Here is a 19,156-nt window from a genome sequence, read left to right as displayed (position 1 = left end):
GGTTTCGCCCTTCTTGGGGCTCATCAGGTAGGCGCAGTCCCCGGGTCTCCGTCAACCTTATGTTCTACTTGAAACCAAATTGCACGAAATTAGCGAATATACACTCGTTTGCAAACTAATTTGGTTTTTCGAGAGACTCACATGGGACCCAGCTGAATCTCTCGTTCTTGATGTTTTCAGGCAAAGGGGGAAACCGGTCGTGGGCTGTCGGCGGATTTTCAGCAATCTTATGAGTAGTACATTACAAAGATATACATGTATCGCGACATCTCGAATATCGTAGCGACTGAAACATGAGACGGCCTGGTGCAGCACATTCAGTTACCTGAGAACATCACAAACTAGAGATTCGGCTAGTTCCAGGTCAGTCTCGCAAAAAAAAACAAATTAGTTTGCAAATGAGTGTATATTTGCAGATTATTAATACTTTAAAGGGGCCCTTGGTATACAACAGCGCATGGTGGGGCCCCAACTCGTTCATATCAAAGATGTGACTGGCTCTGGAAGAGCTGAGTCACCCGAGTGAGTCTGCCCTGAGAGTGACTTACGCCTATCTTCCAATGGTTGAAGTGTTTGATGAATACATCAAAGGCTTTTGCAAACAAACTTTTTGGTAATGGGAATTTCGGCAGCCGAGTCCCCGTTAGCAATAATTAAATTTGCCAATTAGTGTAGAGTACACAACTTGGTGATCAGTTTTTTTAGTTCACACTCAGAGATTGGCTATGTACGTTTTTCGCCGTATCTTTAAATCAGAGTATGTTGAACGCACGACACGACAACTGTACAAAAGACCCCTCATGTCCCAATACTAATAGATCAATTAACACAAACAAAAGTTCGATTGCATCAGATAGATTTGAGACTGGTCACATGATCAACCCAAGCGATAGGTTTCAAGGCACTTACAGCGTGCTCCGTAGACTGCCGATATCGATCTGATGGCGTTACTTGGCAACGGTTGACGCAGCCGCTGTACGGCTGAGTGAATCGGCACTGTGCTGTCAAAATCGATTTATGCCAACTTTGAATTGAACTTGGCCGAGTGGTACACGCTGTTGGACCCACTCATTCAACAGACGTTCAGATAAAAAAAACAGTCAAATTAGATGAGTTTTTCATTTTTCCACCCACTGATTTGTTTCATGGTGCTTCGCTCTTTACGTTAACCATCGAAATGATATCAACGGCTCATTTTAAGCATTGACATTATTTTAACTGCTGGATATGTGCTGACCTGACAGTGAGATCCTGAAAACATTACTGTTTCTCACAAAGGAAACTACTAACAAGGTTGCTGCTAACTCTTCGACAGCCCACGACCAAACTGGTACGTAGTTGGGTGTATAGGTCGAATTACACGCAGTTTGGGTTCGAGCAGAACATAAAGTTGACATGATGAGCCCCAAGGAGGGAGAACCAGGTCGTCAACTATTTAGGAGTTTTCAGCAACCTCATGAGTAGTGTAGTTCTGGCGAACCCGTTAAGCATAGTCGGGTCGAGGCAAGTGAAGTTTTGAACAAAATATCAGTCGTAAATATAACATGAGTGGCATGTGAATTGGAAGTTCAGGAATAGTAAAAGGCCTTTTGTTTTAATCCCTCATTGAACGATGCTGCCTGATGGGCGGTTTACACTACCCCGATAATCTGCGACGTGATGTGATATTATTCAAATAGCAGCAACTGGTCAAACACCGTTAAAATGCAGACGCTTGACGCTGAAGATCGATTTGAAGTAGTAATGATAGCCATTTTTACTTTTGAAAAAGGGTCCTGAAAACACAAGCAATGAACTGCCCTATGTGGTGATGTTGATGATACTTGAGCATTTCCAACAATTTTCAACAGCGAGTCCCATCCAGTCTTCCTGAGGTTCACAACGCTAGAGTCGCAACTCGTTCAGATAAGTCCCGTTCTGCTATTCCAAACAACTCAGATGAACGGCTCGTGCGGACACCACTGTCGGCCATTTGACTGTCAGTCAGCCAGTCGCTCAGTCGTAGAAAGGGATGGGTGACCCCATAAATTCCTATTCTACTGGCATGGTGCAATCGCGTACACCAGACAGTTCCTGTTCAGCTGAGCAAAGGGTGTTTGCTGCCTTGAGATGCATAACCAGTCACTGTGGACACTATTTTCGGTGATATACTGTTCCGAAACTTGACCATTTGCCTCAGCGTACTGACCAGAAAATTCAACCAACGCCTCTCGCGGTTGTTGCCGTTTCATGAGGCGTGAGATGTCAGTTCCTTAGATCTACTCCCCCGTCATTCTAGTTAAATAACGAGTCACTTCCCAACCTTCTGTGTTGAAGAGATAAGGGAATCCTCAAACCTTCGGATAGGTTCGTCCCCTAAAATCCTGGCTTCTGCTGTTAACTGAGCATCTAAGTGCCGAACCATTTGGTCAACCCTGTGAATCCGTTTTTCACTAGTTGACATGCTTACTGACCTTGTGTTGCAAATTCCATATATTTTAAAGTGATAGACTGATCTGACATATTTTAAACGATCAGGCTATTCAAACCGCACAACTTTAGCCATGTGTCTTTTACGTAACGCGACGAGCAGGAACACCAAACCCTGCAGTATTACATTGACAACAACGGTACTACAGGCATGTTCCCATCTGTCTGACTTTAACAGGTAGTTTTTCAGGAAAAAACGTTGCTCATGTGTTCATTTCATCAGGGCCGTCTGTGGCGACATGTCCCTTACATTTTCGGCTGTATTTTACGGCTTAAACCCAAACAAAAACAGTTGTACCGCATAAGATCGTTTTTCAATCAATGGAACAAGGTTGAAAAAAAGGTTCAAGCATACAATTTTACGAGCAGTCCAGGATGACTGATCATAACCTGTCGACAGCTGAAATGAACTCAACAAGAGGAGATTGCCCGAAATGGCAACGGATATCTCTAAAAAATAATCATCAGGCTCTCCACTAGTCGAGTAAATCATTCATTTGACCAAAAGGCTCTTAAAAGCCGTCTATGAGGAATGTGGAATTCATATGCTGATGATGGGGACAGCTTCCGTTGCTAATGGGTGAACGGTGAGAGTTCTCAGGTTCGGATCGGGCCAATTAAGGACCTTTTTGCATTTTTTATGTCCGAATTTACATTGAGGACTGTATAGATCATAATCTTTCGTAAATGTTGCCTATTATGATGTTTGCACGTGAAGTTCAGTAATTCTGCCACCAGATACTACCACTTTTGATTACCCCCTTTATTCATTTTCGTTGCCTTGATTTTTCCACTATGAATACCTCTCAGTTGGTTCAGATTTTATCGGTTAGTCTGCAAGATATTCCCAGCGAAGCCGTGTCTCTTAGGGATGTCTCCCAACACACTGTTATTATATACAATTTGTGTGCCCTTTAGTACAATCGTGACAACTTGAACTCTCTGCAGCATCACTGGTTTTCATGAAAGTCGAGCTTTTCTGGCGCTTTTCACTGACCCTGAAGACAAAAGGCATTTCACGGCGGAGAAAGCTACTGTTTGATTGAGTTATGCACGTTGACAAACTGTTCATCCACTACGTCACCTCTGGCGTTCCTATGTGGTATTCTGTGTTATCCGCCGCTGAAACGGTGTCCAGGCAACCGTCTCATGCTTCGACAGTTTTCTAGCAGCTTTATACGCCACAGCTCAACTGGTGCGGTAGCTACGTGGAATGGATCTGCATCCGTTCCAGCGACTGCGGCCCCACTCCGTTTTCCAGGGTTGTGCTACCAAAATGAGGCTGAGATCCCAAACAGTAGCAGAAGATAATACAACATAAGAGTTGAGAACATATGGAGTTTCATTAATGAAGTGCATAAAATGGACAGGGATATTCTTTTGAATTTGCTGTCGTTCAATCACTGTTGCGTCTGTTCTCAGACAGGGGCTCTGGAATATCCGAAAATTGAGTATATTGATTATCATTAGAAGAGGAACAAGCGGGGTCGGTTATGACGAGAGAAACAGCTTATAAGCTCAAGGACTTGAAGTTCGACAAATTGATTTTTCCGCTGATGGTCAAAGCTACACGGAATATTGTATTAGTTTCCCAGTTCGTAGTTGTGCGGTGAATTTTGAATCTTGTATCGATCTTCATTGCACTCACTGAAACGCACTAGCCGACATTACAGTTAAGCAGCGTCAGTCTCCAATTTTGTTCATGCTTCTATACTACCTAATACTCTCTCAGTAGTCAAGTCTAAATACCTCTTGAGAAGTAGCCGTTTCCACAAGAGCAGCTGCGGAAAACAACCAACGTATAGTCGGAATGAACACTCATTCCCTCTCTGTAAGTGACAGGAATGGAAGAAGAGCTCATTGTACGTTTGTTACTGGCGTCGCCCATCCTGAGGAAGCACGAAACGGTGTTGTCCTTTCCTGGAAGCAGCACTCTTTCTTACCTTGGCGTTTTGGATTCATATGTCGAACCGTGTTTACTCAGTGCATAAACATCCATCATTGCAATGCAGTGCACTCTACGTTTCATGTCCTGTTTCCTCATCTAGTCCCTTCTCATCTGTTTCCACTCCGTACAAACCCACAGGGATGAGCACGAACGCACTAATCACGAATACTGCCCTCTCTTCTGGTACCACATCCCCTCACCTATCTCAATCCACTGATCCAGTCCAAACTGGATCCAAACGCCGTTGGAGCAGTGAAAAACAATCCGCACCCGGCATTTCATGTTCGAACGATCAATCGCCCCTGTCAGAAAAGCGCCCACGCTTGCTTATGCGGTCAGGTGATGGAACCATACAAACAGCATATACGTTCTGGCTGGCTTTAGACGTCATCACAGCTGGACGACAAGGGGTGGAGCTTGGACGCGACCAGGCACCAGTAGTCCAAATATCAGCGGTGTTGGGCAAATTCTCTGGAGCAGAGGTTAGCCACGCTTTGTTTTACCGGGACTATTGGATTCTTGTGTTTTATTCTGCTCTTTTCTTGGAGACTTTCTCTGCCCTGAGGATAGTTTTGTACCACTATTGCACGACACTTAATTGTTGAATGTATTACTATGAAAAAAAGTTAAACCTACACCAAATTCACGAAAATCACGCTAAATCCTGCAGAAAAGTGATGACAGTTTCAAGTTTTTAGGATTATACTCGCTGATTGGCCATGTTGTGCAGGGGATAATGGAAACAGATCATGAGGGCACCGTGAAACCAGTTTCACTTGCGTTTTATTCTGATTCTTGCTTCTCACGTTGACGTAGCTAGGTTGTTTGCGCGTCATTTCAGTTTACCTTAAGCACCCGCTAACCACAAGTGGGGACACGGTGAGCAGAAGCCTAACTCCTTTCTTGCTTTGGCCCAGAATGCGAATTCCCTCGGGAAACGATTTCTCGGGAATCTACGTCACGTGACATGAGCTTCTCTGTCAAGGGTCGAGTTTACAATGCTGCGGTGGGCTCCATATTACTNGATACCCCGTCTAAACATTGCTGATCAGTCAACGGGACCTGAACAGTAGCATTCAAGCCTTGAGTAATCTACTCGTGACTCACTACCAGAATAAGATCGGTTGTTTGGTGGCAATCAGTTCGATTGCATAGCTGGATCTCGATAGAAAAACATCGAGTTCCGTCGAACGGTATTCGGGAGAGACAATTCACCCCAGATAGACGAACTGATCACACTGCGTTGGTTGCGCTGGCTTGGCCACGTGTTGCGTATGCCGACTTCCTCGAAGCGCTCTTTTCACCCTACCATGTGAAGGGTGGGAGAGAGCCAGAGGCGGTCAAACAACGACTTGGCAGCGAAGTATAAAAGCCGTTACCAACAAACTCAGCTGCGCTGGTGACTGCCGTCTTCCTACAGCTCTCTTCCCCATCCTCCACTTGATGGCCCACTGACAGTGCTGGAATTATGTATCACTTTATCAGCTCCCGCCTGCAACCCACAGCTACCTACCCCACCTGCCCGAAACATCGGTGAACGAAACCGCGGCAGCCACAAACACTGTACGACGAGTACGCGGTTATTACAGATGACGATGATGATGATGATGATTCCAGCATCCAGCATTCCAAGATCCTCATGAAGCAACTTCATTTAAAAAGCTAGTCGATCTGAATGAAAAAAAGAATTGAATGAGATGCTAATTTCTTTGGTTTGATGCTGTACTGTGCTCTTGCCACACCGTGAGCCCGTCCTAACACCGGAGGAACACGAACCGCTGCAATCACCAACGATAGAAAAATCACAGTGAATTGACACTGAAACATCCATTCTGTAAATGCCGAGTTAGCGAAGGGCGTAATAACACCGAGGCCTAGCATGACACTGAAAACGAACAAAAGTTGACAAGCAAGCGGGGAAGGCAACGATCGAAATTCCATTCGTTTTGAGAAAAAAAATATTGGAGGAACAAGACGCACGACTGCTTGCGTAGGCCGAATCCCTCGGCGCTATCACGAAAATTTATGGTTATCCACTCGAGTGCTCTCAGCCAATCAAATTTATTAACCAGTTAGTCGTAAGAAATCGCCTGAATCTATTACGGGGGTTATTAGTGACAATTTCTGCTTTGTATGTGCAAATATTTAAGCCCAGGTGGAACTGACTCAGTTGCCACATGTGGCTCATCCTACCTGCCGGTTGGTGATGAGACAACCTACTGCGCTATTCGGACCCATTAGCAACCACGTACAGTCTTTATAATCAACGTCGTCAAATGCACGTTTTGTGACTTGGTACCTATCTACTAGCCCAGAGGGATAGCCACGTTACGTGGCCAATCCCACAGCAACGACCAAGCCGAAAAACTCTCTCACATGGCATACCAAGGGTTAGCCGTTCATGATTACTTCCTTGACGCTCGTTAACATCAACTTGACTTACAAATGAGTTTGGTTTTCCAACTGCAAGAAACCTCAGGAAGAGCAAAATCTAAAGGGTTTCCAGCAGCATTACAGGTAGTGTGTTGTGTAAACAAGAGTTCTACCTAACCAAACATTCATTGCGAATTTCATCTTTTGACAAATTCAGACTGTTGATCGGTTCACCGTGAATATTCGCCCGGAAAGCTTTGTGCGTCCCCAGAATAGCAGTACAGAGACAAATCCACTTCCAGGAGAACATGTTGGACCCAACTTATCCGAGGAGTACACACACTGGTTACAAACCGCGACCAACTTGAGCAATGGATTTTACGAGAATGTGCTTCACAACCCGCAGACACCAGACCCCACCCATGAGCCGGGAGCAACAGCAGATATGGTGCCAATATCATTGGATGCAATGAAAGCAGCTCATTGGGAAGACGCATCACAACTCCCTAGTTACAACTCACCAAGTTTACCGGAGGCGATGAACATGGTAAATTCTGAAGTGAATTCATTACTGGCCCCATCTTTGTTATCACGTAGAGGTTTTAAAGCGCATTCTGCAAATACTTTAAAATTGTTTTTAACTGAAATACCGTTTATACTTCAAAAGGTGTATTCAGAAGGTTCAGACGTGAAATACAGTGGTAATGGGAATGAATTAAAACAGACGCGCTCCAAACTCCATTATACCGCCCCGCATTGATATACTACCAGATTCCATCTTTCAAAAGAATCAGTCTATAGCAAAAAAAGTGAACTTCAGATTTTCAGATTTAGAAGTCCAGCCATAAACTCAAAACTTTGTAAAGTGTAGTGGCGGTGAAGTTATCTGAGAAAACTATTTTATGCAGCTACGACTATTTACCCTTAACAAAAATCGCTGAAAGTAAACATTTATGAACTTATACAGTTGTATTGCACTACTCATAAGGTTGCTGAAAATCCGTCGAACTTAGGAAGTGGAAAAGATTATATTTAGAGAAAGATATAATCGGATCTTCAAACCACATTGGTTTCTTCATTCCTGTGAGGTCGGTGAATCAGTCATATGACCTTCTCACAGTGTCGACCTCAGGACGACGTGGCCAGCTGCAACACTCTCGCAGCAGATGAGATTACGCTGACTGAGTGTGAGCAACAAAAACCTCTGGATGATGAAGATGATGATGATGACGATGATGGTGATGATGATGATGATGTCTCCAAATCAATCAGCATGAGCGGATGTAGTTGACAGAATTCAACACTTCAAGTGCACAGTGATCGATATATATTGACCCTGTATGTGCTCCAGTTTGGACAAACAGAGCATGAGGCGTTTGAAATCAAGAGTGGTCACCTAGAAGCAGTAGGGCAATTCTTCATCGAGAATGAAGATCATCCGAATTCGGATATGTTCATAGAGAGCTGCTACCCATAGCTTAATCTCATTTCCACCTGGTTTGCTCTCCTTCTCGCCATACCATCTGTTGTGTAAACGTGATTGGTCAAATCATCCCTGCTAGAAATGTTCGTTCCTCTTTTCTATGTAGCTAAAGACTAAATTAGAATAAGAATCAGTTCTTACTGATTTCGGTGTAACAGCTCCTTCCGTATCTTCACAATTTTACTGAACAGTTTTACATCTCTTATCCACTATTCCGAGGTTTTCTAACCGGTTTTCCAAAATCTCCCAATGTTCATGGCTAAGCTACGGTTTTTTTTCTGAATGCGTCTCCCAAGATCATCAGCTGGTTACAGGGTCACAGTGTTCCAGTTGGTGAAGATCCGGAACAAAGTGCCCTAATTGTGGTCACCGAAGGACATGTTCAACTCAGAAACGTTTTGCAACCACAAGCAGCCTACCTGGGTATCGATCGTGCGCTGATGCACCGAACACCTTGGTGTTTGTATGTGAGCATTTTGGATTGGTGCAGACAGGCATTCGGGGATCAAACGGGAACAGACGCTTCCTCATGTAACAAACGGATCACGAATTTGATGGAGGCCGTGACTGGTAAGCTAACCTTCGTGTCATCAGAACTTACGAAACTGATGTAACCCATGTAACTTGTGAGTTTGTGGAGAGAATGATTTCATTTTCAACACCTCACCCAGAAACTGATGAAATGTGCTGATCGTACTAAACAGAACTGCCAAAGACATGGTAATTAGCCAACAGCCACGTTAGGGTTCCCTACTACTTGCCTTGGTGGATAAATAGCATGTAAGACTGTAGTAACGGTATTTTTCTCAGATTAGTTCTCGGTCTGAGCCTCCCAAGCTAGGGTTCACGTCAAAACAACCACCTAAGGTGCACAAGGTATCTGAACGCCCAAAACGAAGTCAGGAGCAGTTGTACAGCGCTTCATGTATACATAGCGTAGACGGCTATAAATTTCTGGAAATTCTGACGCGTTCTGGATGTGCCCGGCATTCGGCCAATACTGGGTCATGATTGGCTGTTGGGTCCAGACTTTCAACCAATCAGATCCCGGCTTGATGCCGGGCCGGCAAGCATCCCGAATTTTTGGCCAATCTTGCATGGGATGGACTTCTCGGCCGTAGCAGCACCTGAGTGCGAGCGGTAAAGCGGGATCCGTGGGGGATTTCACCTAACAAAGACGAAAAGCCAGCGCTTTGCAAACGGACAAAGCAACCCTGTGGTGTACAAAATGTACGGTTAGACTAGTTCAAAATGACTACCCAATGTTCGACTACTTGTCCGATTATCATATTGGATTGAATGGACTATACATTCGGTCACCACGAGTAGGTCAATCAAGGTGGCCGAAACCTCGACCAATAGACGTCGTGCATTTTATTTCGTCACAAACCACCGGACCTGAAAATGCACAGTTGTTAGTTTAGTCCCCAAATCGAATCACCTAGTAGAATAAAATTCGAACGACCTAGCAGGTCTCGGTCACAAAATTCACGAGGTGGTGGAGGGTCATTTTGGTCATGAAAGGTGAGTAAACTTTGACAAGGTAGTTACCTAGAGTCATCCACCAGCGGGGCACAGGACATAAATGTGTCCAAATAGAATCCAATATAATCTAACTAATTACATATTCGTAATTGGTCCACACACGTTACTCCTTTATGCTGTACTGCGAGGTCGGTTTTTTCCACAACAACTTCCTACCATCAAAAACACCGTGAAATCTGGTGTCTGAATCAGTTTGCTTGTTAGTAGTTGCCTGCTGGACCAAATTTTCGAATGGAATCATACTTCGTAACTCACGATACAAAGCAGTCTCAGCAATCGCTTTCAGATGAGTCACCGCTCAATTAATGCTCAGGCATGCGGAAATTATGCCAGGCTTCAAATTCATACGATTCACTCTAACTTTCGGCCACAGCTGCTGATGGTTTTGATATTAGGGGATGGCACGAAAGCCTCCGATCGTGATTTTGCCCTGCAGGTGAATTCAGTCCATCCCTAAAAAGCGAGCAGCACTGTAGGCATGCTTCGGCCTTGTTGGCGCTCACCAGCAGTGCAAATCTCACGAGTCTCCAACGGTCCGAATCTGCAACCTCCCGTAGTTGAAGACTAAACCGTTCGGTCATCAGTGACTGACTGGCGGTGTGATTAAAACAGGATGTGACATCTTTGTAATGTACTACTCATATGGTTGCTGAAAATCCGTCGACAGCCCTCGAACGGTTTCGCCCTTTTTGGGGCTCATCAGGTAGGCGCAGTCCCCGGGTTTCCGTCAACCTTGTGTTCGACGTATGTTCTACCTTATGTTCTGCTTGTTTCACTTGATATGACAGCGCTTGTCCTTCGGTCACCTGATTCACACCAGTTGGTCAAAATATCGATTGGCCCGTCGACTTCTCGGCTAACTAACCCGTCGTGTGGATTTTATCTCTTCTGGGCTACTCACAGATGGCTGATAGTATAAGGAGGTAAAGGGATTTTTCGCAGTGATATATCAGATGCAAGTGCTAGTTAATCATACTGTTGATTAGGCGCTCGTCGCCAAACGGTTTATTCTTCAGCTACGAGGCGAGTGGAATCATCCTAAGGATTCCTGAAATGCATAATGGCAAAAACTGACTTCCCTCGCAGGTTGGAATCTCAATTGGAGAATAGAAGGACGCGACGTGCCCTGTGAACTTACATCTACCTGCCTGCAGCTTGGCAACTCAGCGAACATCAGTTCACACGGCTTACTCGTTAGCTAGTGACGAGATGATAGATTGAACATACAGGCATAATGTCGTCCTGCCATACGTGAAAACCGTATTGAAATAGTGGTAAGCTTGGGTGCATTAATTGCTAAATAATCACGTGGCTGCTGATCAAATCTCCAGGCTTCGCAATTGACTTGCCAGCAAGCAAGAACTTCAAACCACAACGCAATACAGATTGTGATCAGACCAATCAGAATCTGGCCAGTCAAGTTACACTCCAAAGCTACTCTTTGTGAACCATATAAACGCAATTACGAAAAGGGGGACTACCCACCCAACGGATCACTGAATATGCCATATCGAACTGTAACGAAACATTTGCAAGGCAACTGTTAAGCTCGGCAAACAAATCAACAGTCACCTGATCAATTACCAACGAAAACGGTAGTTGAAATCACAGCACAGCTGTTACAGTCAACAGGAATCGTGGTAGCCCGAAGGCTAACCGCCACGTTGAGGAGCTCGTTTTCAACACCCGAGGAGAAAGTCGATCAGGATACCGAAAGCAATGTTTCTTACCGAATTAACTTTCTGGGTTGACATAAATACTATGGTGGAACAACGAGGACGAAAACTGTCTGCACAAGTAAAAAAACAATACCAGTTCTAGAAAACATTATCTGCCTCTCTGGTTTTAATATACTGAGATCAAGAAGGGCACAAACTGAATCCAAAAGATTTGTCACGGTAATCGAGAGATTCTCTAAAAGCATGGCAATCCGCCACAAACTCAATCGATCGACATATGGACATTGCCTCAGACTACGTACCACTACAAGCCAATATTCGCCAATATAATTGGAGAATGCAGAGGGAACAGAACATCAGATGAGCGAGTCGGGCGTCAACAGTAGTAACTGTGGAATGGACAGGTTGAAGGTGGCGCGGAATGAGTCGGAGAGGTCAAACTCAAAGGTCACGAGACGCCGACCAAACAAGGAGCTGGCCAATCGTTCATCATGCGAGGCTGAGCATCCGAATCACCAATCCCCGTCAGAGATCATCATCAGGGTCAACAACAGAGGTATATACACACAGACACAGCGCTGCTCAACGCCCACAAACGACGCACTACGATGCGCAGGTACCTTATTATGCACTTATTATGGGGCGAGATGGCCCAAATGGTTAGAGCGCGAAGTTACTGAACGGAAGGTTCGTGGTTCGAACCCAAACTCTGCCACTCGGCTTCCCCTGTCAAGGCTTGGACAACCTGGCAGTATCCCAGCCCTCGTGCCTCCTTCGGGCAGCTAGACACCGGAAGGGGTGTTACAGCTGAAGGATTTTTTAAGCAGCCTCATTTCTTTGCTAGACACCGAAGGGGTGTTACAGCTGAAGGATTTTTTACGCACTTATTGTGGCACTTTGGTTGGTAACGAAAAGTATGCAACACAGTTGTCCAGATGAGTGAACATGACATCTATGCAAGACCACCCTCCGTGAAAACGCTCGCTTCGACATTGATTTCAACTTCGTTCAATATGCGAAGACTAGAAATTAACTTCCTGAGTTTTTTTTCTAATTCAGAAGCTTGGTTGCCAACTTTCTGTGGTAAATTCTTGGGCCCCAATTCAATAACGCCGTGGATTAATCCCAAAATTTCCGGTATAGGTTTTAGATAAATCCAGTGCACCAGCCAAAAAAACACTGGAAAAACACTACTGAATTCTGATTATGATCTTGCAAGCGGTGGAGTCGCCTGTCCAAATGCACACTTGACCACCAGACGCAGCGAGCAAGACACTGATGCGCACCAGTAATTCTGTTGCCCAATTTTTATCCAGAAAAACCTCTGAATTTTACAGTAACTAGCTGCTAAATCCTACATTTCGCTGCATCCATAGAGTTGTGTGCTAAAGTGACACCCTGAAATCCTCGTCACTGCACACAATGGCAACTAAATACATCGAAATCACCATCAGCTTCAGAGCCAGAGAAAATCCTCCTAAGGAGAAAGCACGGAAGAGATCAACCGAACGGCAGCTCAAATCGAGATTTCCAACAACCTTCAAGAAATAGGATACCCAGTGATTTTGTTTAGGCATCAACCAAGAAAGATATTGGCCCAAGTATCTAGACCCAGTAAGGAATGGATTGGCACAGCAGTCATTCCATATAAAGCAGGAACATCGGAGGTTATTCGAAGGTTGTTGAACTTAGCCAACATTCGAGTAGCTTTTCAGAAGGAAAAAACGCTACGCTCAGTTTTGGTCCAGTTGAAAGAACCTCTACCAGCTGAAAGGACTAGGGACTGTGCGTACAAAATTAACTGCAACGATTGTGCTAAGGTTTATATAGGACAAACTGCCAGGGAATTGCACACCAGAATTGGTGAGCATAAAAGAAGGATTAACAAGCCACCAAGGAATGCAGAAGAATACCAAACGCTGGTCAAAGACTCAGCGATGGCGGTACATGCCTTAGACACGGGACATAGAATAGATCTGGAGAATGTGGAAGTCTTAAGACGGGGACTGCGATTCACACCACAACGGCTGATAGCCGAGGCGGTGGAAATCACTAAGCATCACAGCGTGAATAGAATCGAGGGTGTGGAGCTAGCGAGCGTATGGAAAGCGGTCTTAGATAAGCCGAGTTGACACGTGACGGTGTGGTTGTCAATCCACTTAGGATCATTAGAAAAAACCGGGGGGTAGGGGTGGAAACCCCAACCGACCAAAGGTCACAGCATCCCCCTTACACAACTATCTTAGCACTAGTTCACCCACACAGATGGACAGAAGGTTCAAACGAAGTTCAAGAGGAACCATCAAATGAACCGAACCAGAAGAACTAGACCCTAGGCAGGACCCAAACACATGTAGGTTTCCCAGCCGACCCAACACTTGTTCAACCATTCTAACACACTAAAATCCCTCGGCCGATACCCAACAGAGATTTAACTTGACTTAGCTGATTGGTTCTCCTTCCGCCTTAAATCTCCACCAACCTCGGAACCTAGTCACTTGGCCTGACGAAACTTTTGTGTGAAAAGCGAAACATTGCCTAGCAATAAATCTACCGATTGCCACCAAGCTTTTTCGAAAAAAGAGAAAGCTTTAATTTTATTCTTATTGACGCGCAAGCCAAACTAGAATATCAATGTCCAACGCTGGACTTCCGCGACCCAGCAGATGATGTGATGTTTGATAATTTCCGCTTTAAAACCTTTATAAGGAAGTGAATGACCCACCGCCGTACCGTGGTGATGACTTATTCCTTTGGTTTATCCGGGATTATGAAGAACAAATTGAGACTAACTTGCATCGCCTCCAACAGTCGGCATTCACATAGATCCACTGTTCAGCTACTGAAGTATAGTAAGTAGTGTGTAATTAACACTCTAATATGATGCCAGTGGGAGTTTTCAAAAATACGGAGCAACAATGATGCAGGTAAATGCGTGCCCTACAAGTGGTTCAAGCAAGTTGCAACGAACTGGTGATAGTTTAAGGCAATGTCGGAGTCTCGTAAAACCATCGATAAATGCTAAAAGTTGCTCCATGCTTTTGGGAAATTATGGGTGTATATCTAAGGATGGCATTTTATTTCAGACCACTAATGTTGTGAAATGTGGATGTATCGTCATGTGACCCAGTTGGATAGATTCATTCGGCATATGAAACAGCATTGCGGAAGTCACGAGACCTCCTATCACTTTTGACTTCTGGGGTGTTCTGCTACGATGCAGCAGAATTACCATGGCTTGAGTTTGATTTCAACTAGTGCATCCTCAGCACAACCAGAAATTAGATTGTTTGCTTCGCTTTGCCTCGCGTTGTTGTGAGGTGTCCTGCAAAACCACTTTCAAGGCACCAACCTCCGTTCACAGAAAGTGGTGGGTGACGCGTTGTTTCGTAGTTTGTTGGATGTGACCTCCACAGGGTTTTTAGTTTGGTTACTTTTTTTCGACAATCAGCTGATCGAAGGTTGGAAAGCAGGGTTCCGGGTGTAAATTTGAATGTACAGTTTCGGACATTTATCAACAACAAAAATTATGACACTGAGAGAACTTTGGTTCTGATGTATAGCTAGAATGAATGAGCGTAAAAGCCCGTTAAAATGGAAGGAAATGGTATCAAGTGAAAGAGATTTTACTCCAAAACGCTTGGGGATTTGGAACAGGGAAAGCTGACTAAGGTTGATCGGATGCTTATACCATTTAAATACATGCAAGCTCTAATAGGATTTACATCATAATCTTTGAGTATCCAGTTTTCACTTTTCTAGTGAAAACGATTTTCGTTCTACAATCGTGTTATGTTTTTTCCGCGGTACAGCACTAGAAATGGATGTTAATCACGATAATGTGACCGCCGGTGTCTCGTTAAACAAGACCGAACAGATTGCAAGGCTGATCAATATTTTGTCCGAGAAAGGTAAGTTACACAATTTTCGGAAAGAAGACTTGAGTAATTAATGCGACTTGTCCTTCCACCTTTTGGTTTGACTACACGTGGTTCCGACTATATTTTCAATTAGGTGCTAACAGGAATCTGACCGTGAGGCAAGTGAGATCCCATCCTGGTTGCGTTCGCCAAGTCTTCACACGCATTCAGGTGCTAGAACACGTATGCACGATCCACGGTAGTGGTACTTCTGGATTTACAAGACAAATTAGGCTCGACGGACCGGTCTGTCTTCTAAAATAAGCTTGCCAAGCAAGGAATACCCCAGAAGCTCGTGAATATCGTAGGTTTTCTGTAGAGGAAAATGTTGGTACTTCAGGTAGCGTAGATGGTCATTAGCTTGTTCGCTGAGCTCGGCAATTTGATTGCAAACGTTTCATCACCAATCGAGTTGACATCATCAGTGCGTTATTGGGGAGCGCAGTGGTGCGTAGCGGTGGTTGTGCTATCACTAACTCACCGCCACGCACCACTATACTCCCAAATAACGCATTGATGATGTCACCTCGATTGGTGAGGAAACGTAGTGAGTTATTTTTCTAATGGGGCTTCCTGATGCATGGAAATATGCGGGAAGCTCTCCAAAAGTCTCCGTACACAAATTGGGGTTATGTCTGCTGATTCGTCAATCTGTCGTACCTGCTGCTGACCCGCTCCAGTGCCTAGTGCCGGAGAAAAAAGACTCACAGAAGGGAACACAACCGCTATACTCAGAACAAGCGAGTGCGAGAGCAAAAGTTACAATGGCCCCACGCTATTTAAAGGGGACTTTCTGACATTAGTCCAGGCTGTTTGATAGGCGTTAGTGAACACCCATCAACATCAATCGTGTCTCTATGAAATGCCTGAACGCTGATCACATTCGGTCGTGCTTCTGTGGCGTGCAAGAACACTCATCAGCTTTTGCTGAATTGATTGAATGATTGACTGGCCTGGAAGCTTGCCGGCTTTCCTGTTGAGTTTCTGGTGGAGCTGTAGGTTCTGGGCGTTCTCTTCCAGGAATGTGACCTTCCTACTAAGTGATGTTCACTAAAAATACCTAGTGGTCGATGAGAAAATAAGGCCAAAGCTTGAAGGTCCTCATAACCCCGTGTTCAAATAGCTCGAGAGTAAAACCCTGCTGATGTAGAATATGCAGATGCTATCATTCTCATCTTCGAAACTGGGAAGGTGCAGGCATTTTGGATCAACTGGTCAAAGTAAACCCATCCTCTGGCACGCGCTTTGTGCACTTTTCGATATGCAGTCGCTGAACATGCCACCTACAACCCAAGAAAAAGCATTCAAAGTTGTAGAGCATTTTAGATTTTTTGGAAGTTTTATTAGTTCTGATGATAGTTTGACAGACGAGGTAAACGCGCAAATTCCCAAGGCTTGGATTGCCTTTTCTAATTTGAGCTACCTATGGCGACAGAGTGGCACAACCCTAAATCTTGAGGGACATGTGTATCAGGCTACAGTACGGGCGTTTTGCTGTACGGATGCAAGATATGGCCTCCGCGAGCAACTGAACTGAAATGTCTTCCGGTCTTCGACAACCATTGTCTCGGAAACACAACTCGTGCGCGAGGGTGTCGGCAAACCCGTAATGAGGCACTTAGAAAACGTATAACTGATTAAGCAACGGAGTCTTCAGTCGAAAAATGCGTCCACCACCAGAAACTGTGGTCATTCGGCCATTTGTTAGGCATGTTGAGCCATCAGTTACCGAAGGGATGTTGCTTTCCGTGCCTAGTTCAGAGTGGTAGGAGCTGAGATGTGGTCATCCCTTGATCTGACAGAGGAATATGGCTGAGATTATAAAACGCTCATCCACAGTCGGTGTAACTCGTCCTGCAGGAGGAGGTCCACTTGATTCTTTCCGTACATCGTTGGGGAAGCTTTGATCTGGCAGAGGAATAGGACTAAGATTACAAAACGCTCTTCTAGAGTCGCTGTAACTCGTCCTGCAGGAGGAGGTCAATTTGATTCTTTCCGTACATCGTTGGGGAAGCCACAAGATAAGGCTACTAATCGACGTCATTGGCATTCCAGCTGTTAATTTCCCTCCAGATTGCCTGGAAATGTCTGGAGGCATATGCACCTCAAAAAGATTGTGTTTAAGCTAGGATTAAGTCTCCCCATCCATCTTTACTCTTCACAATAAGTTTTTCACAATTGTGACTGCACAGCAGCTAAGTTCCGGGTTTTCCAGGGACGTCATGCTTTCGATGTCGACGGTGATGATGTTGTTAGGAATCCGACTGCATTTGTGTCATCTTTCCTCTGGGCTCTTACTAAGAATGTGAGATAGAGCTCCAAAGTATCTCATGCTGAGAAAATGAGAGACGTTGTGGAAATGGCCTAAACAGTCCAGCAATATCAACGCCAAAAAATGACGCATAGAATTAAACACTGACATCAATCGATATCTGACGATTGGCGTGAACCAGAAGTGTCTCCCGGCAGCATCTACTCTATAGCGAAGCTGGTGGAGTTGCTCAACGATACCTATCAACGATTCCTTGAAAACATATGCTCCGAATAAAAAACGGGTTTTGCTGAGTTGACAGCAGACAGGACACTTAGAAGGTTATCAGAAGAACCAATCGACACAAAGGAACGCAGACCACAACGCAACAAAGATCACAAATGGACCAATAGACTCACCAGATTCGTTACCCGTCAAGTAGCCAATGACGTCGGAAGATAACAGATAGCCTTCGAATGCTATATAAACGCAAGGGGGAAGTACCCACCCAACTGCGCCCTGATGATGTCTCCTCGTATGGCGACGAAACGTTTGCAGGCCAATTGCCAAGCTCGGCGAACAAATGAACAACTACCTGGTCAACAACCGATAAGCTCACCCGAGCTACCAATATTATGCACTGAATACAAGGCTAGTATCACATAAAGTTTCGAGAAAATTCAACAAAACTAGTGTGGCTTTACGCGCATGCAGCCATTGCTCAACTGGTTTCTGTTTCACCCTTGACCTAGAATTGTTTGTTTCGATTAGTTTTAACGCTAACCTAGTTGGCTGTTATATGGTGTGTGTACTGGGAAAGCTGTGAAGAGTGAAAGGCCTCGCTGTCGTCGAGAGAGGTACCACCATCCACTTTGTGCCACTCATTCGTGTTGTGACCTAGCTGGAACCCGTTCGAACAGGGCACGCAATCACCTCTCAGATCATTCAAACTTTTTGCAAGCTTAGAGGATCAGATTGGACTGAGATCGGGGATATAAATAAGCGTACCATCGCCCTCTCCAGAGTAAGCCGTTTACAAGTGACACACCAGAAATATGGCTCGACCATAAATCGAATCAATCTGTATGAACTTATCACACCAGTTCAGCTGATGCTTGTTTAACCTCCCGTAATTCTCCTCTGTCCTCAGCGAGTGAGAGTGCGGAAACTCGAAACAGTGTACATTTATGTAACGTTTGTGGCTGAATGGTGAACTATGAGGTGGGAAAAGTTGACTGACTAACTAAAAGAGTCAGTAGCTAAATCAACGAATGAGTGGAAGATTGAATGAATGTTTGACTGATTATTTGATCGATTATTTGATGAATAACTGAAGAAATAAACAGCTGAATGTATATTTGATTGATTGATTTATTGTTGATTTATTGATTTATTGATTGAATGCATGAATGCATGAATGAAGTAATGAATTAATAGATGAATGAATGAATGAATGAATAAATGGATGGATGAATGAATGAATGAATG

At 44.5% G+C, this 19,156-nt stretch overlaps 1 protein-coding gene across 1 annotated transcript in view; it reads left to right on the top strand.

Annotated features, from left to right (window-relative positions):
- The window catches only part of T265_08264 (hypothetical protein), a gene marked incomplete at both ends in the record, with an annotated part of 108,892 nt that overhangs the window by 59,325 nt on the left and 30,411 nt on the right, over positions 1–19,156 (top strand). The window contains 4 exons of the mRNA XM_009174012.1: positions 4,556–4,899; positions 7,008–7,337; positions 8,570–8,843; positions 15,310–15,408. Coding sequence (XP_009172276.1) covers positions 4,558–4,899; positions 7,008–7,337; positions 8,570–8,843; positions 15,310–15,408 — 1,045 coding nt within the window. The remainder of the gene's footprint in view (positions 1–4,555; positions 4,900–7,007; positions 7,338–8,569; positions 8,844–15,309; positions 15,409–19,156) is intronic.

This window comes from Opisthorchis viverrini, assembly GCF_000715545.1.
Source record: "Opisthorchis viverrini unplaced genomic scaffold opera_v5_210, whole genome shotgun sequence".
In the NCBI taxonomy this organism is placed as follows: domain Eukaryota; kingdom Metazoa; phylum Platyhelminthes; class Trematoda; order Opisthorchiida; family Opisthorchiidae; genus Opisthorchis; species Opisthorchis viverrini.
The sequence above is the reverse complement of the archived record's forward strand: the minus strand, read 5'-3'. Positions and strand labels throughout refer to the sequence as shown.